Source organism: Oncorhynchus masou, chromosome 13, assembly GCF_036934945.1.
Source record: "Oncorhynchus masou masou isolate Uvic2021 chromosome 13, UVic_Omas_1.1, whole genome shotgun sequence".
NCBI lineage: Eukaryota > Metazoa > Chordata > Actinopteri > Salmoniformes > Salmonidae > Oncorhynchus > Oncorhynchus masou.
This window is the reverse complement of record NC_088224.1, coordinates 77224663-77249049: the sequence shown is the minus strand read 5'-3', so window position 1 is coordinate 77249049 and position 24387 is coordinate 77224663. Positions and strand designations below refer to the sequence as shown.

The following is a 24387-nucleotide window of genomic DNA, read 5'->3' as shown; positions in this document are numbered from 1 at the left end:
CAAGTTATGTGCGTCTGTTATTTCATTTCCAGCGACAGACATATTGCGTGTTCTTTTGGATGTTTCTATTGTAGCCTAAAGGCCTATAAAAACCGACAATTAGTCTCAGGTCCCCCAGAATTATTAGCAATAATTCCCTGATATAATTTTCTTCTGTTACTGAAATATGCGGTCGTTGAAATTTAATTTGAAATGCTGTGCATGCAACTCCTGAATTTGCCATGCAAACCTATTGGAGATTCAGTAGGATTGTTGTTTAACATTAATTCAAGCCTATAGACATCATGGACAGTGTCGAGCTGACACCAGTTGACACCGAGTTTGATTGTGCTTCAGTTGTTGATCCCAACTCGCCGCTGGGTGGCGGAAGGTGTCATCCAATGTAAATTCACACACGTGGGTTTGGTCCAAGTTAAAACCGGAGGAGAGCGTGCAATAACGGACGACGGGACGAGAGGATTCCATGGGTAATACAACGATGTCTCTTTACCGCAACTCCGCGTGGTTTCTGAAAGGAATGACTGAATTCACCAGGTAAGATTTTCTCCGCTATGGTGTTTCTGTCATCATCATCATCATCATCATCATCATCATCATCAGCAGCAGCAGCAGCATCATCATCACATTGATGCTTATATATTTACTCTGGAGAACAGTAGGCAATTGATCACTGGTCTCCTATCTGTTGGGCACATACGCACACATTTGTTATTGTTGATTTTTGATATTTCATGGAATCAAATCCCTGGCTACAAATGTCACAAGTTACAAACTAAATCGATAAAATGTATAAAACTAAATATTTTCTATTCCAGAACAATGTGTATATTTTCTCTCTTTCGTTCTCTCTCTCTCTCATTTCCCTTTCTTTCTCTCTTTCTCTATGTGCATGTGTGTTCATCATTTGTCAATATAGTATTAAATTCATCACAGTGAACATTCTGTGAACATCCCAGTGATTCAGGTAGATTCTAGATGTCCACTGGTAAAAAGAAACATCAACAAATTTAAACAGATGGAGAATACTGGTTAAGCAGTGTTCCAACCATGTCTTGATAAATCCTGTAATTTTGCTTTGAATGCCTCAATCAGTGACCTGTAACTTGTATGTACATGTCTGTATTGCTTACCACTGTCATTTGAGTTATTTTACCCTCAATGATTAAGTATTGTATTAGGATAGCAAAACCGATCCAAGATCTGTAAAATAGGGCCTGGGCCATTACTGCTGTGTTGTGTCAAAACCACTAAATGGACAAAACTGTTAAAGAACCGTTGACTTTTTGCCATCATATTACTAATCAATTGGGTCATTAATGCTAACTACAAAGCTTTACAATCTTATTTGGATATCCACTAGCTCAAGTCAATGCCATCATGTGGAACTATTGATAAATGGTTTACAAATAGCATCAGATCACACACTGCCCTTCCACATTCTGAACAACAAAGCAATCAAATCCAACTGAAGAGGTGCCTTTGTCATTTATTCCCCACTTCCTTTGTTCAATGTTGTGTTTTCTTGCAGAGACCAGTCTCTTTACCCGCCCTGACCCTTGACCCCGCTAGTGTTTACGCTGCATGACACCACCAAACAGAGCATGCATTTAGCCCAAAACAATCCCTAAGTACGGCGCTGCCTTACTCCCTTCATCCCCCATTGGGAACAATGGCTGCCATTGAACCCCTTGACGCGGCACACAGGCTGCTGTAGCTGTCACCAGCGGTGGTCTCAGAACCGCCTCCTCTCTTCTTCTCACATTACCTAAGAGATGATGTGACAGTCTTTCCCTTTGTCTTGCTCACTGAATATCTATTTTGAATTTGTTCCATTTTAGATGCTGTCTCCTCACTCTGACCATATCTGACCCCAGGACATCTATGTGCACTGGCACTGACCTACTTTCTTTTAATCTGTTTTCGATCAATCATTCAATGAATTATTTCAACTGGAAAGGGGTTTATTGTCACCCTCTACCACCCTGTGGAATGGAGCAGTGGATGGATAGCCTCCACCTGACTGTTGTCTGTCTATCTGTGTGTGTTGCAGGAGTGCGTTCCTGTCTGCAGCCAAGCACTTTGTGGAAAAGGACCTGGAAGTGTCCATGGCAGGCAGGGTCTTCATGATCACTGGAGCCAACAGTGGCATAGGGAGAGCTACAGCCATGGCCATCGCCAAGAGAGGTATGGTGTGTGTCTGTAGAGAGAGAGAGCGAGTGAGTGTGTGTGTGTGTGTAAGTGTGAATTAGTGAGTACATGTGTGTCTTTGGAGGAAGAGCATCATCACGTTTCACAGCACTGAATACACCCCTGGTTCAGCCACTCTTGCTCTACTGTTATCCCCCATCCCCTTTCCAGGTGGTACAGTCCACATGGTGTGCAGGAACAAGGACAAAGCAGAGGAGGCCAGGGCTGACATTGTCAAGGAGTCAGGAAATAAAGTGAGTGAGTTTGGGCCTCTCTCTTACCCTCAAAATGTGTGTTTGGGGTGGGGGGTGTAATCATCATGTAATGTGCCCCTGCTCCCCTCACCTTGTGCTCTGTACCCCTGTAACTAGTGTAATAATCATGTAATTTCAGGAAATATATGTCCACATTCTGGACCTATCAGAGACACGGAAGGTTTGGGAATTTGCAGAGGCCTTCAAGAGGAAGTACAAAGCCTTGAATTTACTGGTGAGTGCTGAACACGTTTGAATCGAAGTGATAACCATGTAACATATATTTCTACCTCTAGTCATCACCCTGCCTTTTATCATTCTCTCTTTCTATAAATGTACACAGAGTTCTTCCCATGTTTTATATAGCTTTACATGTGTACAGTATTCATAATGTAGGATTATTGATTGACTGATTGACGTGGACAGATAAATAATGCAGGCTGCATCATGAGTGAGAGGGATGTGAACGCTGAGGGGCTGGAGAAGAGCTTTGCCAGTAACGTCATGGGTGAGTCAATGACAGAGGTTAATGTGAATACTTCAGGCCCATAACCACTTCCATTCAAAACCCCTTGAAAGAAACACATCTCTCTCCATCTCTAGGTGTGTATATCCTGACCAGGGGACTGATTCCCTTACTGGAGAAGAGTGCAGAGCCCAGAGTGGTGAGTTTGAAACCCACTGGCGGTTTCTTTCATAATGTAATTTGACAAAAAAAAAAAACGTACTTCAGTGTGCTTCCTATTTATGATAATTTAATTTCCTGTCTCCCCTCCCTACTCAGATCACAGTTTCATCTGGAGGGATGCTGGTCCAGAAGCTGAGGACAGGGAACCTGCAAACAGAAATAGGCCGCTATGACGGGACCATGGTCTACGCACAGCACAAGGTGAGGGGAGCAGGGGCACACGGCACCAGGTGAGGGGAACAGGGGCACACGGCACCAGGGGCACACGGCACCAGGTGAGGGGAGCAGGGGCACACAGCACCAAGTGAGGTGAGCAGGGGCACACGGCACCAGGTGAGGGGAGCAGGTGAGGGGAGCAGGGGCACACGGCACCAGGTGAGGGGAGCAGGGGCACACGGCACCAGGTGAGGGGAGCAGGGGCACACGGCACCAGGTGAGGGGAGCAGGGGCACACGGCACCAGGTGAGGGGAGCAGGGGCACACAGACATCCATACAAGATTGGAGACAATTATAGTAAATGCATGATGTGGTGGTCTCTTGCTGGTCTGTGCTTGTCACATCATCGAGGGCTGATTTTTATTTGGTCAGAAATGTTACATTTGAGATTTGTGTTTGAACTGATCCCAGCTACTGGTGTGTGTTTCAGAGGCAACAGGTGGTGATGACAGAGCAGTGGGCCCAAACCCATAGCAACATCCACTTCTCAGTGATGCATCCTGGCTGGGTGGACACACCAGGTACTGTATCAATACACCACAACTACCAGCAGCAAACAGCTTCGGTTCCAAGTATGACAACATTGTAAACACATATCCACATTTGGAGATTGACATTTACTATTGAGATTTACAATTTCAATATAGATATCCGATGCAGTTTTAATACATATCTAATAGTTTTAAAACGTAATACATTCTGATCAACAATTGTTTATTAAAATAAAATGTGTTACTGATGAGTCTCTCTCTGGAGTTGTAGCGGTGGCCAATGCCATGCCTGACTTCCACCAGTCTATGAAGGACAGCCTGAGGACCCCGGAGCAGGGGGCTGACACCGTGGTGTGGTTGGCCATCTCAGAGGCCGCCGCCACCAAGCCCAGCGGAAGCTTCTTCCAGGGTAGGCAGTAACAGACACAGAATACACTTACCACACAACTTCTCCATTAAACGAAGTATCACAAACAAAAGTAAAGCATGGTCTGAAGCATGGGATTGTCCCCATTTTGTTTACCAATTACAGAGAGCGATTTAATGTGTTTTGTGGTAAAGTATCAGAGGTCATGACCAGAAAAGAGAGATAAAACTACAGTAAGACAGCAAAGTGAGGTCTAGCGTAGTGTCATGGGTTAAGTGTCGGATCCACGCACTCTCTCCTCACAACTCGTTCTCAATCTGTGCTTCTGGAGAAAACAAGAGATCTTTAAAACAGCCAGGCTTCTCGGGTACAGTGGACCTCAGTCAGAATTGGAGAAGACAGACACTGAAGGAGAGGGAAAGAGAGAAGAATAGAGAGAGGGAAAGAGGATATTTGGAGCATATGGGAGGGCTTTAGAGAGAGGGAAAGGAGAGAGAAAGAAGATGAGTGCTGTCTGAATGAAGTGTTTGTCTGTGTGGGTTTGACTGGGGGCATGAGAAGACTGGAGGTTGGGGATAGTGGGCGGGGGTGGGTTGGGCTGGGTTTCTGGCGTTGGTCCACTGCAGCTGGAGCTCTTGGTACCAGATACTGCCAGAGTACTGTGGAACCCCCCCTCCATCTGACACACACCCTCTTCCTCCATTGTGGCGACCTCGGTAACCTTCCCCAGCACAGCGGGATAGCAAAGAATCACTTCAATAGAGTCACTAACACAGACACCCCCTCTCATCTCTGCGCCTGCATTTACACAATACATATCAGGGGACAACAGCTCGGCCTTCATTGTTTTGTTTGAACTGTATTTTCTAGATAACTTCATTGACACGGCTTTAGGATGGATCAAATACAACGTGAATAGTAAATACTTCCATTTTAACCAACCAGGTTGTAAAACATATTGTGTTGTGTGTGTCAGATCGGAGGATGGTGTCGGCCCACCTGCCCCTGGCCTGGACCCACAGTTCCCAGTTGGAGCAGCAGAAGTTTATGAGTGTGATGGAGGATCTGGCCAAGACCTTCCAGCCCCACTAAGACCACTACCACCCCCCTCCACCCACCAGTACTATATATACACACTGGAACCAGTGTACTGTATCACAGTATTCTGTGACCCAGTTCAGCAAAGCTAACAGTCTACACATACCTGTCAGGGGAGAGGAGGCATCCTACTAGATTTGAACTACTTTAACAATTTAGATATTTATTGAACCAGAGCACATTTAATATGTAACCTCTACATGGCTTAAAACACTTATTTTAAGCTCAACTCCAGCACTGAGGGCTAAAGCAGAACAGTGTTTGATGGTGATGATGCGGATTTAGGGTTCCCTGAAAAGGGTTCTTTACCTTGTAGCCTTTGAGCTGCTGATAGGGAAAGCACTTTTCAGTTATTTATACATTTAACCCAACAAACACAGTATGTTGCTTTTCTACCACTTCACAGTGACTCAATGAAAGCTGTCAATCAGATGGGAATCTGATGTGACCAAAGTCACTTCCTTATTCATCCACAAATCACATCACAGCCTGTTGCTATGGGCCCAGCCTAACAACACGTGGTTGGTTGGTTTACTCTGCTCGTGTTCAAACTAATTTACCCAAAGTGCTTCTTTAGGATTACAACCTTATGAAGTTGTCTACAAAGCTTGTGTACATAATGGATTAAATGCATGGTGTACATGAACAAAATGACAACATCAGGGGGGAAAACACCAGAGGGATACACTACAAAGCAGGATCGGAGTTCGCCAGTTAACTTTCATTAACAACCAGAAATAACTATTGAAACCTAAACTTTGATATGCGTTTTTGGTTGAGCCAATTTCATGCTTATAAAAATACAAGTTATTTCAGAATATTTTGGCAAGTTAGCTGGCTAAATCATTGATCTTGCTTTGTAGTATAAGCCTTTGGGTGGTTATACTGAGCCCAGGCATGAAGAGACCTCTCACTATCAGCAGGGAGATGGGTCTTTTACCTATTCACACCCAAGAGGTAAGGAAGGAACCACAGCATTACCTGACATGTCCAATACAGCATTACCTGACATGTCCAATTTAATACTATTGATGTTTAAGGGGCACTTAAACAGTTTGAGGAAGTGATAAGATAAATATATGCTTAAAGGCGATAATGTAGGCAGTCATGTATTTTGATATCATCCTTGAATAAAATAAAATTCACTTATGTAAAACCCAGCTTTCTATGTCTTTTCTGACTGTTACTGTATTGCAGACAGGAAGCATCCAACACAAGAGTTATAGACTTAACAGGTCTGAATGGATTTCTTTATTAAGATTTCATTTCTTTCTTCACTGTGACAGAGTGCCACAGGGAGACTAGTCAGTACTGTCAATATTATCAAGAGTTTCTCTTTAAAAATACAATTATTAAAGATATACAACAATGGTCGGAAAAACAAGATTATTTACAAGCAGTATGACATGATAAAATGACAGAGGTTAAAGAGTAATAGAGAACGTAAACTGTAGAATTCAGAGGAGGCTGGTGGGAGGAGCTATAGGAGGACAGGTTCAATGTCATGGCTGAAATGGTATAAATGAAACGGTTTTAAACACATCAAACAAATGGAAACCACGTTTGACTCCATTACATAAACGCCATGAGCCGGTCCTCCTATAGCTCCTCCCAGTAGTCTCCTCTGCTAGATACGGCTCCAGTTTGAGATATTACAATTTTATACCCGTGTGAAAATGTGGATGGGGTTTAGTCAAATTACATGTATGACCACCATATGATGAAAACAACTAATCTAATCATGTAAAAAGTAAATAAATTCTTCTTCATGGGATTGACCCATCAAACAGACATACTTCATTACAAACCAACATACCTAGAGAATAGTATTGATCACAAATGTGGTGGGAACAATATATGGAGGGAATCACAAATGTTAGCTTCTAAATGTTACTGGCTCTTAGTTACTCCTCATAATGGAATTCATCTAGTTGGGAGCAGAAATCACTGGGACTCCAGTTAACTGTCCCAAGTCTCCTCTATAACTCCAGCATCTTCTATAACGCAGAGGGTTAAGGTTAGGGTCATGTTTACAGAGCACCAGAGATTTATTTTGATCTAACACAATAAATAAAAGCTGAACTTGAGCCTTGATTGTACTGTAGTATAAGTGTCCCCAAGAACACTGCACATCCCTGATGACTGTACTTGACATTTGAGTCCTTTAGCAGACGCTCTTATCCAGAGCAACTAGGGTGAAGCTCCTTGCTAAAAGGAACGGCAAACAATTTTCACCTAATCGACTCAGGGATTTGAACCAGCGACCTTTCAGTTACTGGCACAACGCTCTTAACCGCTAGGATACCTGCCGCTTCTATGACCTCACAATGTCCCTCTGACATCGACACCCCGTATCTCTGTGATGTCACAAAATGTCTTTATGTCAACACCTGTGACATAAACATATCTCCCAAAGCTGTCATGTTTCTGACATGACATAGTAAGCATATCTGTGACAGATTTCTCAGTGACATCATCCTGTCTGTGTGAACTCACCACCATCATCCTATACATGAAGTGTACATGACTTAAACAACCAGAAACACATTGCTACAAATATAAATATTATACACTAGGTGATCAAACCTGGAATGGGATTACAATTGAAAAAAAATTGGAACTCCCATGTCATGTTCAGTTTTACCTTAAGGCAAGCGTTAGTCTAACCTACCACAAATTAGCCAAATATTTACCAGTTTAAGGACGCCACGTAACTCGAGCCGTAATGAAACAAATCCCCCGAAATGCAAACTTACAAAAACATTTTTTTTATTTTTTTTTTATGCACAGCACATCTGCTCTCTAAACTACATTTAGTGCATTTCAGTGCAGTGGAGAACCTTCTTAGGCTCTGGAAACAAAACAGAGCGGGAGAGTGACAGAGAAACTACAAGCAAGTCGATAGTGTTGAAAGTATTCATGGGTGATGGTTAAGTGAAAAATGCAGCTATGCTACAGAGGAGAGTGTGTATGTGCGTACGTGTGAGAAGAGTCGTGAACAGTTTGAAGGTTCTAGAACACTTGGGGCGTCCCGCTTTCTTAAGGCCTTAGAGGAAGGTTCTAGAACACTTGGGGTGTCCCGCTCTCTTAAGGCCTCAGAGGAAGGTTCTAGAACACTTGGGGCGTCCCGCTCTCTTAAGGTCTTAGAGGAAACGCAAGCAGCTTCTAATTTTACCCACAAACTCACAGTGAGAAGAAACAGTGTAAAACATCAGTGTGCACTGGAACTAGTGCTACAGTACCATTTCAGTACCTAAGTGCCTGTCTAAATAGAGCAAAAGCAGAACAAAAACCTCTTGTTCAAAACCTTACACCGTTTTTCATTATACGCAAATTCATCTTAAATTATCGCAAAGGCAATAGAGTATGGGGTCTTGGTTATCAGGACCTGAAGTGATATCTGTACAGAAAATTGACAAAAGATGTTTTAGGTGTGTCTGAGGTGAAGTTGGACAATGTCTGGCGGAGAACAGCTGTGCCTACGGCTCGGCAAGGGTTGTCATGCCGACGGCTCGAGCGTCAATCGGGCACGTACAGCCATGCCGGCTAATGACTCTTCCATCTCCTCCGAGACAAACAAGTGAGTTTAAGGCCAACTAGTGAAGAGAAAACAAGAGGGGGAAAGAGAAGGACTAGCGAGAAAGAGAGAAGCTGACCTCATGATCATTGAGGGATATACAGAGGTAAGTACACTGCATCTCATACTGTACACACTATGCATATACATATATAAAAGCAGTGTCGTAATGGTTAGTATTTGCAATATTTCATATGTAGAAAGTTGAAGTCACCAGCCAATAGGAGAGCCTTGTGTGTCTGTTGGGCAGGGCATTGTGGATGATGGGTTTTAGCAGTCCAATGTTACAGTGCAAGAGGAATGTGACCCACTGAGACCTGACAGAAGTCTAACATACATCAACACAAAACACCAACACTGCTCCTTCCACGCATGTGCACACACACACTAGAACATTGTGCTTGGAGCTCCACTGAATGGGTACACACTGGAAGTTAGACCTGAGACACATTTGAGACTTCTGTTGTACAAAACTGACACCAAATCAAGCGAAGGGTTACCAACACCAGTACCCACCCATTTCCACAGCGCACACGTATCTTCATCCAAACTTTCAGTGGGACGTGAGAGAACAGAAGCAGCCAGACAGAGAAGAGGAGCCAGAAGGATGAGACAGAGGAGTTGTCATTGCAACAGAGGTCCCAAGGACAGAGACACCTGTCAGTAGTGCAGAGGACAGAGTTTGGGGGCCGATCGGGGGCAGGGATTAATCAACGTGGGGAAAAGCCTGTTGCTATGCTACAGCCAACCACTTGCGTCATGTCCCATATCTGTCGAAAGAAAGAGCCAATCAGAGAGTCAGTAAAGTCAGATGAAAAACAGATGTATGAATATGGAAAGATTACATTAATATGCAAAGAAAGTGGATACGCATGGATGCACGTCCCAATGGTGAAATGTAAACAACCGACACCTTGTAATGTTTGGAGACAAGGCAGAGCTAATGTAGTTAGCATTCTCCTACACTATTTTGCTAACTGTAAATACTTTTAGCTGGCTAGCTAATAATCTTGGCTAACTTTGGGGTGAAATAATTCACTTACTTACTGTTAACTAGCCACTGTAAATCTCTTCACTAATAAAAGGCTATGCAGTCTCCAAAATTGCAAGATGTCTCTATTAATGTTTACTTTTTGACATTCTAGAACATTTTCACTTTCCAAGCATATTTAAAAAATGTAATAGTATTGAGTTTAATCCCCAATGATCTGGGACTGTCTATCTGACCACCAGTGAGTGATTGGGCTGATAGTATGTCTGACCTTGATGACACGGTCGCTGCCACAGGTCACCATCAGGCCTCTGGAAGGGTCCATGTCCATAAAGGCTATGTTGTGCTTCCCCTCATGGAACGTTGCTAACGCAGTGCGACTGGAAGATGAGGCAACGTCGTATGTGAGGACAACAAGTAGCAAGGAATAAGGGGGTTGGATGAAGACAAAAATAAATCTGAGTCACACATTTTTATTATACTCCGTTACAGAATTATTATATTGACAGTACATTTGAGTCAATTAGCTGACACTGTTACCCAGAGCGACTTAGTTAGTTTGTTTTGGCATGTTTTTATTACTCACTCCTCGTCCTTGACGGTGTCGTAGCAGGTGTCACACACGCGCACCTGGAACTCAAAGCCCATCACAGGGTATGTAGTGCGCTTGGCACTACACTTCCCACACACCGCCTTGCCACACTTCCTGCAGTGGTGCTGAACCAGGAAACACAAGGGTTAGCCAAGGGTCAAAAATATGGACTGATCACTCCTAGTTCCTGTATTTCTACCATTAGTATTATACAGTTACAAGGCAATTCTTACAACAGTAATGGCTATGTAGTATAGTCTCTATACAAGGCTCTGGACTATACCAGAGGCTGCCTGCTCTCTCACCTGCCGAAGACCAATCGTCTTTGAGTCCCACATCTGTTTGACATTCCAGAAGAAAGGCTGCTCACACTTCTGACACGAGTCACTGTCCAACCACTGAGGAGCCTGTAGAGAGTCAAGCAGGAACAGAGAGCTGCTACTTTGTAGCAGTATTGAACTTTCAACACCAGAGGGCAGTAGGGAGTTGGTGATGCTCCGTAACCAAGGAGATTGGAAGTTCAGCAGCCTCTAAGGCAGAGGTGGGCAACCTACGGCATGTTTTTTGTTCTATTTTTGGGGGCCTGAAAGTTTGCCCACCCTTACTCTAAGGAGAGTAGAAGGTGAAGAGATAGAGATGTATTCCTGGTTCCTGACATACCTCTTCTCTGGGAGTGTCCATGTTCCACACTGTGACACCTCCATCTGCAGAACAGGACACCAGCTGTCTGGTCAGCTGCAGGTAGCGCACCGCCTGCACTCGTTCACTGGAGACGGGGAGGAGAGAGAGGAATAACATAGAAAATATTCAGAGTGATCTTCCAAAGAATCCCAGACAGCTGACTTGTTTACTGTATTAACATAATGACAGAACTTCAGAGGAAGTCCACTGACTTGGTCTGATAGCTATGCCATCTGAGGAGTCCACAGAACACAAAACAATACGTGGTGAACAGCTCCCTGTGACAGCTGGTGTTAACCTACAGAGCCCTGCTACTGACAAGCATATGAACTGGATGACACACTCCCTCCCTCTTACTGGTGGCCCTGGAGCAGTAGTGTTCGTCCCTTGCGGCCCCCGATGTCCCACATGATGACACTGTGGTCCGACGCTCCTGAGAACAAAAGCCTCTGAACAGGATCCCACCACAGAGCTCCAATACTACCTGAGAAATGGGGGGGGGGGGGGGACAAAAGGAAGTGAGAAACGGGGGAGGGGGGTGTGAACAAGAAGTTATGACACAGACTGGTGGTTGGTAGTGTGAGTGCTTGGTATGGGAACTGCTTGGTATGGGAACTGCTTGGCACCCAACAGCAAGGTGCTACAGAGGGTACATCACTGGTGCCGAGCTCCCTGCCATCCAGGACCTCTATACCAGGAGGTGTCAGTGGAAGGCCATAAAAAAAAATTGTCAGACTCCAGCCGCCCAAGTCATACTGTTCTCTCTGCTACTGCATAGCAAGCAGTACCTACGCACCATGTCTGGAACCAACAGGACCCAGAACATCCCAGCCTCTACCTCCAAGCCATGAAATATTTATTTTGCATGCATTTTTTCCCAATCATTTTACTACAATTAAAAGGTTTGATTTTTGTGAATATATTTAATGAAAGACCAAGAGGATAAACGGCAGACATTGTTTTCACAGCCCGTTTCGCTTATATTTACCAAGGGTGCCAATATTAGTGGAGGGCACTGTGTGACCAAAAGTATGTGGACATCTGCTCATCAAACATCTCATTCCAAAATCATGGGCATTAATATGGAGTTGGTCCCCCCTTTGCTGCTATAACAACCTCCACTCTTCAGGGAAGGATTTCCACTAGATGTTGGAACATTGCTACATTTAGCCACAAGAGCATTAGTGAGGTTGGGCACTGATTTGGGCGATTAAGTCTGGCTCGCAATCGGCATTCCAATTCATCCCAAAGGTGTTCGATGGGGTTAAAGTCAGGGCTCTGGGCAGGCCAGTCAAGTTCATCCACCATTTTTGTATGGACCTTGCTTTGTGCACAGGGGCATTGTCATGCTGAAACAGGAAAGGGCCTTCCCAAACTGTTGCAAGAATCATCTCGAACAGGGCTGCCCAACCCTCTTCTTGGAGATCTACTCTCCTGAAACTTTTCAGTCCAACCCTAATTTAGCATATCTGATTCAAGCTTGTTAAGGTCTTGTTAAGCAGCTAATTAGTAGAATCAGGTGTGCTAAATTTGGGTTGGACTGAAAACCAACAGGACTGTAGAGCTCCAGGAAAACAGTTGGGCAGCCCTGATCTAGAATGTCACTGATGCTGTAGTAGCATTAAGGATTTCCCTTCACTGGAATTAAGGGGCCTAGCCCGAAACATTAAAAACAGCCCCAGACCATTATGCCTCCTCCACCAAACTTTACAGTTGGCACTATGCATTGAGGCAAGTAGCGTTCTCCTGGCATTCGCCAAACCCATATTCATCCATTGGAATGCCAGATGACAAACGTAATTCATCACTCCAAAAAACAAATTTCCACTGCTCCAGTCCAATGGCAGCAAACTTTACATTACTCGGGCACTGCGCATGGTGATCTTAGGCTTGTGTGCGGCTGCTCGGCCATGAAAACCACTTTCATGAAGCTCCTGACAAACAGCTCCTGAGACAGTTCTAAACTCGGTAGTGAGTGTTGCAACAGAGGACAGATGATTTTTACGTGCTACGTGCTTCAGCACTTGGCAGTCCTGTTTACATTTACATTTAAGTCATTTAGCAGACGCTCTTATCCAGAGCGACTTACAAATTGTTCTGTGAGAATGTGTGGCTTACCACTTCGATTGAGCCGTTGCTGCTCAGACATTTCCACTTCACAATTACAGCACTTACAGTTGATCAGGGAAGCTCTAGCAGGGCAGAAATTTCACAAACTGACTTGTTAGAAAGGTGGTATCCTATGACGGTGCCATGTTGAAAGTCACTGACCTCTTCAGTAAGGCCATTCTACTGCCAGTGTTTGTCTATGGAGATCGCATGGCTGTGTGCTCGATTTTATACACCTGTCAGCAACGGGTGTGGCTGAAATAGCCAAATCCACTAATTTGAAGGGGTGTCCACATACACAATATATACAAAAGTATCTACCTCAATTACCTCGTACTCCCAAACATCGGCTCGGTACCCCGTGTATAAAACCAAGTCATCTTTTACCCATTGTGTATTTATTCCTTGTGTTATTATTTTTCTTTTTTTTCTCTCTGCATTGTTGGGAAGGGCCCATAGGTAAGTATTTCCCTACACTTACACTACACAGTATTTAGTCTACACTTGTTGTTCACGAAGCACGTGACATAAAATTGTATTGGATTTTAGAAGGTTGGGGTGAATCACAGGGAAATGATTTGAGAAACCACAGGCAACCAGAGTGAGAGAAAATCACAGCACTGCAAAACTGTTACCACACTGCATGACGGTACAGTATAGCGCCATACAATCTGCTACCAACATTTCCTCTTTTTAAAATGATTGCCAGTTGGCATTTGAGCAGTTTGCAGTGTCCGTTTCCATATTGTGCATAGGAGAGATGTACAGTATACGTGGGTCCATGTGTGTGTAGCACAGGGGGCTGCTGAGGGGAGGACGGCTCATAATAATGGCTGGAACAGAGCAAGTGGAATGGCATCAAATACAATCCACTATCCCGTGCCAGTCAGTCCTCCCCAATTAAGGTGCCACCAACCTCCTGTGATGTATATGTTTACCTTCGTGGCCCTTCAGTGTGGTCACAGTGGAGTAGGTCTGTCTCTCCAGTTTCAGCAGGGTGATCTGTCCTGAGTGGTCCCCTATAAAGACATGCTGGGTGTCATTGTCATACCTAGACACGGAGTCAAGGAAGATAGAGAGGAAGGGCACATAGGACAGACAGGAAGTGACCTTTGCCCCAAGAAGTAATTCTTATGAATATGAACATCACAATGCAAACGGACACCTGTCCAGCTCTCTCACACACAGAGAAGGATACTGTAGACAGGAGGCCCAGGAGGCGAAGTAGTGGCGCCCCAGCATACTGCCTCTCTGGGTGCACATCCAGCTCACACTCTTGTCGTGTCCGGTGCTCACCACCCACTCGCTCTCCAGAGAAAACACCATGTCTGACACACGGTTCTGATGGGCTAGACACACACACACACACAAATGGGTTAAATACAGACACGCACAAATGTTTTAGTCATTCTACATTCAACTTTCTGCAAAAGGTATGAGCGAGTTAAATTACTATCAACCATTTAATGGAGCTTCTCTGTTCTGGGGTCATTTTCTCTGCTGAAAGAGAACTGCTGGAAACATCCAGTGACATCTGTTTTTGTTGGCATCTAATGCTTAAAACTCAAGTTTCCGAAAGAAGGGATTTTCCAGTGATGAGTGTAAGGTCCAGGCTGCATGGCTAGGCTGTTAGTCACATATCATATTCACTGAGCCTGGGGGAAAGGGACTGTAATAACCTAATAATAAATCAGCCAATATGTGGTGATGGATCATCAAGCTATGATTACTTTCTCCTCTTAGACTGTGGGTCTGGGTCTGTGTGTGCGTGCATGCATGGGTTCTAAGCATCAATGACATCAGCCTCTAATTCCTGTTTGAGTCCACAGAGGGACATTTGCCCAGAGGCATGCAGATGATTTCTTATGGGACTGGGCGAGGATGCAGAACACAGCCCAGTAGACACACACATCTAATACAAACTAAAGATAAATTATCACTGAAATAGCAGATCATTGTACCATTACTGATACACAAGACTCCATTACTGAACACTAGAGATCATGTCTAACGTCACCAAAGCTTTTTTGTTGTCATTTGCTTTGTAAAGGCAGGAAACCCCCTCTCAGATCTCACCAGGATACGTCTTCACATGGTTCATCTTGTTGAAATCTTCAGACAGAAGGAATTCCTGTTAGGACCACCAAACAATAATAAAAATCTGCTTGATTCTCATTCAAAGCAGGGAAACACTGGAAAAAGGGTCCGTGTGAACAAGAATTGTATGTTATGAGTCCAGTCAAACATAGCCAGACTAGAGTTTAAGCATGGGGTCATCTTTAAGGCTTTAGCTCACTCACCACAATGGCCCCATTGTCCTGCCCTATGAAGATACGCCTGCTATCGTGGTGGTACGACATACAGGAGCACGGCGCTAGTACAGAGAAGAAAAATATGCATTGAAAAACAATTACAGTGCCTTGCGAAAGTATTCGGGCCCCTTGAACTTTGCGACCTTTTGCCACATTTCAGGCTTCAAACATACAGATATAAACTGTATTTTTTTGTGAAGAATCAACAACAAGTGGGACACAATCATGAAGTGGAACGACATTTATTGGATATTTCAAACTTTAACAAATCAAAAACTGAAAAATTGGGCGTGCAAAATTATTCGGCCCCTTTACTTTCAGTGCAGCAAACTCTCTCCAGAAGTTCAGTGAGGATCTCTGAATGATCCAATGTTGACCTAAATGACTAATGATGATAAATACAATCCACCTGTGTGTAATCAAGTCTCCGTATAAATGCACCTGCAATGTGATAGTCTCAGAGGTCCGTTAAAAGCGCAGAGAGCATCATGAAGAACAAGGAACACACCAGGCAGGTCCGAGATACTGTTGTGAAGAAGTTTAAAGCCGGATTTGGATACAAAAAGATTTCCCAAGCTTTAAACATCCCAAGGAGCACTGTGCAAGCGATAATATTGAAATGGAAGGAGTATCAGACCACTGCAAATCTACCAAGACCTGGCCGTCCCTCTAAACTTTCAGCTCATACAAGGAGAAGACTGATCAGAGATGCAACTAAGAGGCCCATGATCACACTGGATGAACTGCAGAGATCTACAGCTGAGGTGGGAGACTCTGTCCATAGGACAACAATCAGTTGTATATTGCACAAATCTGGCCTTTATGGAAGAGTGGCAAGAAGAAAGCCATTTCTTAAAGATATCCATAAAAAGTGTTATTTAAAGTTTGCCACAAGCCACCTGTGAGACACACCAAACATGTGGAAGAAGGTGCTCTGGTCAGATGAAACCAAAATTGAACTTTTTGGCAACAATGCAAAATGTTATGTTTGGCGTAAAAGCAACACAGCTCATCAACCACAACACACCATCCCCACTGTCAAACATGGTGGTGGCGGCATCATGGTTTGGGCCTGCTTTTCTTCAGCAGGGACAGGGAAGATGGTTAAAATTGATGGGAAGATGGATGGAGCCAAATACAGGACCATTCTGGAAGAAAACCTGATGGAGTCTGCAAAAGACCTGAGACTGGGACGGAGATTTGTCTTCCAACAAGACAATGATCCAAAACATAAAGCAAAATCTACAATGGAATGGTTCAAAAATAAACATATCCAGGTGTTAGAATGGCCAAGTCAAAGTCCAGACCTGAATCCAATCGAGAATCTGTGGAAAGAACTGAAAACTGCTGTTCACAAATGCTCTCCATCCAACCTCACTGAGCTCGAGCTGTTTTGCAAGGAGGAATGGGAAAAAATTTCAGTCTCTCGATGTGCAAAACTGATAGAGACATACCCCAAGCGACTTACAGCTATAATCGCAGCAAAAGGTGGTGCTACAAAGTATTAACTTAAAGGGGGCTAAATAATTTTGCACGCCCAATTTTTCAGTTTTTGATTTGTTAAAAAAGTTTGAAATATCCAATAAATGTCGTTCCACTTCATGATTGTGTCCCACTTGTTGTTGATTCTTCACAAAAAAATACAGTTTTATATCTTTATGTTTGAAACCTGAAATGTGGCAAAAGGTCGCAAAGTTCAAGGGGGCCGAATACTTTCGCAAGGCACTGTATGTATGGCCAATGTTCTGTTTCAGTAGTATACGCTTTAGCATCTACTGGATGTGTCAACTAAAGCCTACTTGTAAATCTGTTGTGGTACTTACAGGAGACCGTGTGGTAGATGCTGGGCCAGTACTGTCCACTGTCTCTCTTCAGCCATACCCGGATAGTTCTGGACATAGGACACAGGAAATGTCATATTCAAATTTCAAGTGCCCTCTTGGTACCGTTCCTGCAGGTGCAGCATGATACTCTCACATGTGAATAGGAATTACAGTACTAGAACTTGGGCTACTTGGGAGGAAAAGGTCTGTATAAAAACGTCAGGTCATCTATTGCAACAATTTTATAACACCATGAAATTCTCAAGCCCCAAGATCATTGTGACCCGTGACACAAAAGGAGAGTACAGTGCCATTGACAGTCCAGTCATGAGATATAAAGAATACAGAACCAACATCTCATACTATTTGATTCTCTCTTCCTCAAACACTTTCCTTATCTCTTCAACCATGAGAAGCTAATCCTATAGTTGACAGGGAAAGGTGTCGCTCCAGAGCTTTCAATTGTCTCTATACCTTTTGCTCGGGATATTGCTCCTCAATGTACAATTGACCAAGCATGACCTCCACCTTTTTATTTCACCTTTATTTAACCAGGTTGGCCAGTTGAGAACAAGTTCTCATTTACAACTGCGACCTGGCCAAGATAAAGCAAAGCAGTGCGACACAAACAACAGAGTTACACATGGAATAAACAAGCATACAGTCAATAACACAATAGAAAAAATAAAGTATATGTACAGTGTGTGCAAATGGCGTGAGGAGGTAAGGCAATAAATAGGCCATAGTAGCGAAGTAATTACAATTTAGCAAATTAACACTGGAGTGATAGATAAGCAGATGGTGATGTGCAAGTAGAAATACTGGTGTGCAAAAAAGCAGAAAGGTCAAAAAACAATACGGGGATGAGGTAGGTAGATTGGATGGGCTATTTGTAGATGGGCTATGTACAGCTGCAGCTGTTCAGATAGCTGATGCTTAAAGTTACTGAAGGAAATATAAGTTCCCAGCTTCGGCAATTTTTGCAATTCGTTCCAGTCATTGGCAGCAGAGAACTGGAAGGAAAGGCGGCCAAACGAGGTGTTGGTTTTGGGGATGACCAGTGAGATATACCTGCTGGAGTGCGTGCTACGGGTGGGTGTTGCTATGGTGACCAGTGAGCTGAGATAAGACGGAGCTTTACCTAGCATAGACTTATAGATGACCGAGGGCCAGCTAACTAGAGCATACAGGTCGCAGTGGTGGGTGGTATAAGGGGCTTTGGTGACAAAACAGATGGCACTGTGATAGACTGCATCCAATTTGCTGAGTAGAGTGTTGGAGGCTATTTTGTAAATGACATCGCCGAAATCGAGGATCGGTAGGATAGTCAGTTTTACGAGGGTATATTTGGCAGCATGAGTGAAGGAGGCTTTGATGCGAAATAGGAAGCCGATTCTATATTTAATTTTGGATTGGAGATGTTTAAATATGAGTCTAGAAGGAGAGTTTACAGTCTCGCCAGACACCTAGGTATTTGTAGTTGTCCACATATTCTAAGTCAGAACCATCCAGAGTAGTGATGCTAGTCGGGCAGGCGGGTGCAGGCAGCGAACGGTTGAAAAGCATGCATTTCATTTTACTAGCATTTAAGAGCAGTTGGAGGCCATGGAAGGAGTGTTGTATGGCATTGAAGCTCGTTTGGAGGTGAGTTAACACAGTGTCCAAAGAAGGGGCCAGATGTATACAGAATGGTGTTGTCTGCGTAGAGGTGGATCAGGGAATCACCAGCAGCAAGATTGACATAACTAATATATACAGAGAAAAGAGTCAGCCCGAGAATTGAACCCTGTGGTACCCCCGTAGAGGCTGCCAAAGGTCCGGACAACAGGCCCTCCGATTTGACACACTGAAATGTCTGAGAAGTAGTTGGTGAACCAGACGGGGTAGTCATTTGAGAAACCAAGGCTGTTGAGTCTGCCGATAAGAAATGTGGTGATTGACAAGGTCGAAAGCATTGGCCAGGTCGATGAAGACGGCTGCACAGTACGGTCTTTTATCGATGGCGGTTATGATATCTTTTAGTACCTTGAGCGTGGCTGAGGTGCACCCGTGACCAGCTCGAAAACCGGATTGCACAGCGGAGAAGGTACAGTGGGATTCAAAATGGTCAGTGATCTGTTTATTGACATTAATTTGCTCTGATCTAGGCCTGGTGCCCTAAAGTTGACCAGAAGAGATGGCCACCCACTCCAGAGAAGTGCCCATGCTACTCACCATTTATGTATTACTTTTTGGAGAAAGGTGTTTAGGCTTACATCTCTCTTTTGTGTCTAAATAGAGTGGTTATGGGTCTGGGGGTGACAAAATGGCTCTAAACAAAACCATTTTCAACTGCAATTGGGGTTGAGGTGGCAGTAACACTTGTCAATTGATTCACAGTGCATACCACTAATTTAAAGTCTCAAATAATGGTGACCGTTGGGTTGGGTACGTAGTAGTAATATTTTTGACGATATAATCGTATCGTTTTGACAATATCACAATATTATTTTTGTGCTAGTTTGCTCTACCAAACCTCCAGTATTGTTCCTTCATAGCTTGTTCTACCTCTTTAAATAGGGAGCCATTTGGTTTTCAGCACTTATTTCCATGACTGATCAAAACACATTTTCTCATGGCTCTCCTCATCCCTTTGCAGCAGACATATGGTGAACAATATGTTTGGAAAATCGAATCGCAATAAAATCGAAGTAACTAATCTCAATTTTATGCCCCGAGGATATGCATTCCATACCTATTAGCTAGCGAACTTGCTAAAACAATAAAGAAACACTATTTGCTATAGCTAACACCTACGAAAGCTGTAAACTGTTTAGGCAGTTGCCTCTTGGAGCGAAGTTGATTCGTCCCGCAAAAAAACAATTTGTTTACAGCAATAATGTATATAAACCCCTGATTGCTGATGCTATGTATTGGCCAAAGAGAGGCTTTAAAGCCACCGGTCGGCCATATTGGCTCTCCCCAGAAGGAGCATGCCTCCATTGGAATGAACGGCATTCTAGTATTTCATTTGAATGTTTTGGAATAAAATGACATGTATTGAAGTAATTTTTGACTCCTTCAAGGTAGGGGTGGTATACAGAAGATAGCCCTATTTGGTAAAAGACCAAGTCCATATTATGACAAGAACAGCTCAAATAAGCAAAGAGAAACAAAAGTCTGTCATTACTTTAAGACAAGAAGGTCAGTTCATCTGGAAAATGTCAAGATTTTTGAAAGTTTCTTCAAGTGCAGTCACAAAAACCATGAAGCGCTGATGAAGAAAGCGGCTCTCATGAGGACCGCCACAGGAAAGGAAGACCCAGAGTTCCCTCTGCTGCAGAGGATAAGTTTATTAGAGCTGAATGTGTAGGTGTCCCCAAATATTTGACTAGTACTAAACACACACACACTTTATTTTGTTTCATTTTTTGCTAGCTTGTCTAACCATCTTAGCTGGCATGCCTGCTGGCAAGGGTTGGTAGACTTTAGAAAAGCAAGAAATTAATTACTAAATGTACTGAATAAGGCTCCCATCGCTTTCAATCCTTTACACAGATTTTAGCAGAGATGCCGAGAAGCATATTTAGTTTCTTAAAAAAAAATAACCACCAGTCAGGAGGATACAGACAGCTCAAGAGGTATGCTTAGATTTGGAGAATATACATTTTTTACATTGAATTAAGTAAAATGATTATGGCTGTAGATTGCAGGAAAAGGCTGTTTCAGGTGCTTGAAAAGTGCTAAATTATCCAATTTACGGACGGGGGTATTAGCCACCCTCTGGACCACCACCCACCCATCCTCACATACTTTGTGCCCCCTCCATTTTTGGGGTGCATGACGTGGGGATAGTAACATTAGTATTATCAAAAAATTATACTTAAAAAAAGAACATGTTTTGTTATGCTCACATAACACAATATGCATTAAAAGGTATCTGTAATCGAATACAAGTGGCAAAAACAAAGGTAGCCTTAACAAAATACATTTTGTATAGTTTCCAAAATGTTTTTTACAACTGTGGGGGAGTGCCAAGATGGATCACGGTGGCTTCAGTCATCTACTGTAAATATAAATCATTGGTTTACAGGCTATTTAGGCAGAGGACAGCAAGCTGTTTGGTCAGTTTGATAATAACCTAGCCACCGATGTCCTCAAATTATGTAGACAACGCCACGTACATTTACATAGAGAAATCCTAAATGTCCCTTGGCCGTCACAAATGTTGAATAAAATTCTATTTAAAAACTTACTCTGCCAACGGTCCGTGGTGTTGGTCCCTCAATAGATCGAAATTTTAGACAAAATATCCACCTGAATGTATTATTAAACAGACTTCAAAAACACGGGTCTGTGTGTGTGGTAATCAATGTGTTTTGATCATGACAGAAGGCACAAGACAAAAGTACACGCATGTAAACCATGCATACTAACCAAAACCTTGCACATAGAATTAGAATACTAAAATGGACAGTAAACTAACTATGATGGTCCAAAGGTCAAGAAAGGTGTAAAACAATGAAAAGTTAAGAATTGATCTGCACTGTATCCCAGCGAGCAGTGGATCTGGGCCGATTCTGGCTGAGAGTCGGGGCACTCCGCTGAGAGTCGGGGCACTCCGCTGAGAGTCGGGGCACTCCGCTGAGAGTCAGACTCGGCCGACATCATGTGGCCCGAGTTTGGGCCGACCTCAGCAGCATTACTTATGGCTAGGATGCGGGAATTGAGCTCTGGCCGATTCCAGTGTGAGTACATGGGGCTCAGGCCGATTGGGGCTACTCTCAGGCAGATGATTACACAGGCTGCTTTATACAATTAACATTTCATTATTTATTTTTCCATATTTTATCATTGTTCCTGTGATTAAAAAAAAAAAAAGTAATAGCACTCACAGCTTTCCAAGAAAAATAAATCTGAGAAATGTATGGTCAGTTTACATATATTTTTGAGGCTATTTATACAGAAATGTGTATAAAAGATGTATAAACTGTATTTAAAATTATGACAATATTTTAGGTTGACAAATTCTATTCACAATTTCTGATATCACACCTCACTTATGCCTCAGCTGCCATTCATTCCAATTAGACTGGTTTTTGGATTTCTCCCCGAGGAGGATGGCTTCCATTTTCGAACCATTAATGGAACTTTGAGGGTTTATGACATAGCTATCAGAGATAGAGCAATGAGACAGATATTTCACCAGATGTATAAATGTGAAGCATCCGGTTGGCGTTTCCACTTACTACCAAATATGGTGATGCAAGGAAGCCCAGTGGCTGACAGTGGGAAAAGATGGAACGAGACGAATTTTGGCCTAGCTGTGTTTTGTAGACTTTACCCTTTGTCAAAGGGTAAAGTCTAAAAAATGCATTGTTTAGCGTGCAAGGGCGAATCGAGTTATTACATGTGCGCACTTCAGAGTAGGCATTCCCTGACGGAAATATGCAAATAAAGACTAAAACGAGCCAATAGGATTTCACTAGCTCGTACTTGGCTCTGCCCACCTCCTTGCTCGTTCTGTCCACTATGATTAAGTTGCTCCCATTGGAAAGACAGGCTCTGGTCAATCGTGGGTTAGTTATACAAATCTTTGTAGCTAGCCCCTCTAGTAATTTAATAGGATCTCTATGGTCTTAGCGGTGTTGTAAAAAAGTCGACAAAACAATTACATTCCTGTGGATATTTTGTCAAATATTTCGAGCAGCTAAAGGACCAACATCACGGACAATCGGCAGAGGAAGTTCAAATAATTGTATTCCACATTCCTGCTTGTAGAGAACCATTTCCAGAATCAAACACTGTCATGATGTTCCAGACGGTGTATTTAAAAATTCACTGGATAACAGTTAGCGCGCTAGCTAATGGGGCGTCAGCCAACCTACCTGTCCTCGCTAACTGTGATCACTCCGTCCTCTTTCGGTATCAAAACTGCAGCATTGACCGCGTCAGAATGTCCTTCGATCTTATTTAGAAGAACGGGTCTTGAGCTTTGAGGCCTCGAATGAATCTCTGCCGCCATGGCTGTGTTTTCTTTTTCTTCCAACTCGACAATCAGCTGACAGCTAAAAGGATGAGTAGGATTAACGTAATCTCTAGAATAGCAGCGCAAAACCGTATTTTTCTTTTACTATAATATTATGGCGGTCCGTAAACAAACGTTAAGAGGTAAATACCGCCAACTACTGTACTGGGGTGTGTAGTCAATCACAGTTTACAGATTTAATGAATAGAGAAACTAAATTCTCCTATCTAATCCTGTACCAATAAGAAAATAAAAAGACCCCTACTAACTTCTATCAAACACTTCCCCATCGCTGTCCAACTTCAATAACCCTACACATTAATCTTTCCCTCTTTTCCACATACAGGTACTTACAACAATGCATCAACACATGCGTGCTTCACTGTTTCATCAACCGTACACCATTCGTATGCTTTCCAACCAGATTTGATAACGAGTTCAATGTACAATCTCCTGCCGGGTCGGCAGATAGCCTAGTGGTTAGAGTGTTGAACCAGTAACCGAAAGGTTGCTAGATCGAATCCCTGAGCTGACAAGGTAAAAAATCTTTAATTCTGTCCCTGAACAAGGCAGTTAAATAAAGGTTAAAAAAAATACAAAGATGCAACTGAGCAAACACCACCTCTTTCTGACTCTTGGTCCACCAACCTTTCTTTGGGGGGCATATAAACGCCGGCCTTTGGGCTCTGAGTCCCACCTCCTCTGCCACACATCTATCATAATGGCTCTACTCTTTCATCCCCCCCACTCCCAAATGATCTGGCACCCAACAGAATCACACTACCACACCCTATCACTCGATTCTTCATAATAACATTAATGCCTCCAATAGCACCACTCTTTGCTGCTATCACTGTTCAATGGTCACACATAGGGAGATTCTCAATTGGTTTGCTCATGCAAATTATGTTTACAGTGGTGGAATCCCAAATGAAATGTGTAATGAGGTAAAAAGTAATCTGTATGTGGTAGACATTTTATCGATAAAAGCAT

The 24387-nt window shown here is 43.2% G+C and overlaps 2 protein-coding genes across 2 annotated transcripts; one reads left to right on the top strand and one right to left on the bottom strand.

The window, feature by feature from the left end:
- The first annotated feature begins 410 nt into the window (after positions 1-410).
- LOC135553095 (dehydrogenase/reductase SDR family member 12-like) lies at positions 411-6462 on the top strand. The gene is made up of 10 exons (XM_064985192.1): positions 411-534; positions 2051-2184; positions 2359-2441; positions 2581-2676; positions 2868-2949; positions 3045-3106; positions 3226-3330; positions 3777-3867; positions 4109-4246; positions 5181-6462. The coding sequence occupies exons 1-10, from the start codon at positions 464-466 to the stop codon at positions 5294-5296; spliced, it is 978 nt and encodes a 325-aa protein (XP_064841264.1). The 5' UTR covers positions 411-463; the 3' UTR covers positions 5297-6462.
- Positions 6463-6530: 68 nt separating this feature from the next.
- Positions 6531-23452, bottom strand: LOC135553094 (WD repeat and FYVE domain-containing protein 1-like). Its single transcript, XM_064985191.1, has 12 exons — positions 23255-23452; positions 17388-17455; positions 15553-15626; positions 15329-15383; positions 14451-14601; positions 14191-14303; positions 11501-11627; positions 11123-11228; positions 10768-10869; positions 10457-10587; positions 10142-10250; positions 6531-9649 (listed from the first exon to the last, which is right to left on the bottom strand). Exons 1-12 carry the CDS (start codon positions 23389-23391, stop codon positions 9590-9592), a joined length of 1233 nt encoding a protein of 410 aa, XP_064841263.1. The 5' UTR covers positions 23392-23452; the 3' UTR covers positions 6531-9589.
- Positions 23453-24387: the final 935 nt, after the last annotated feature.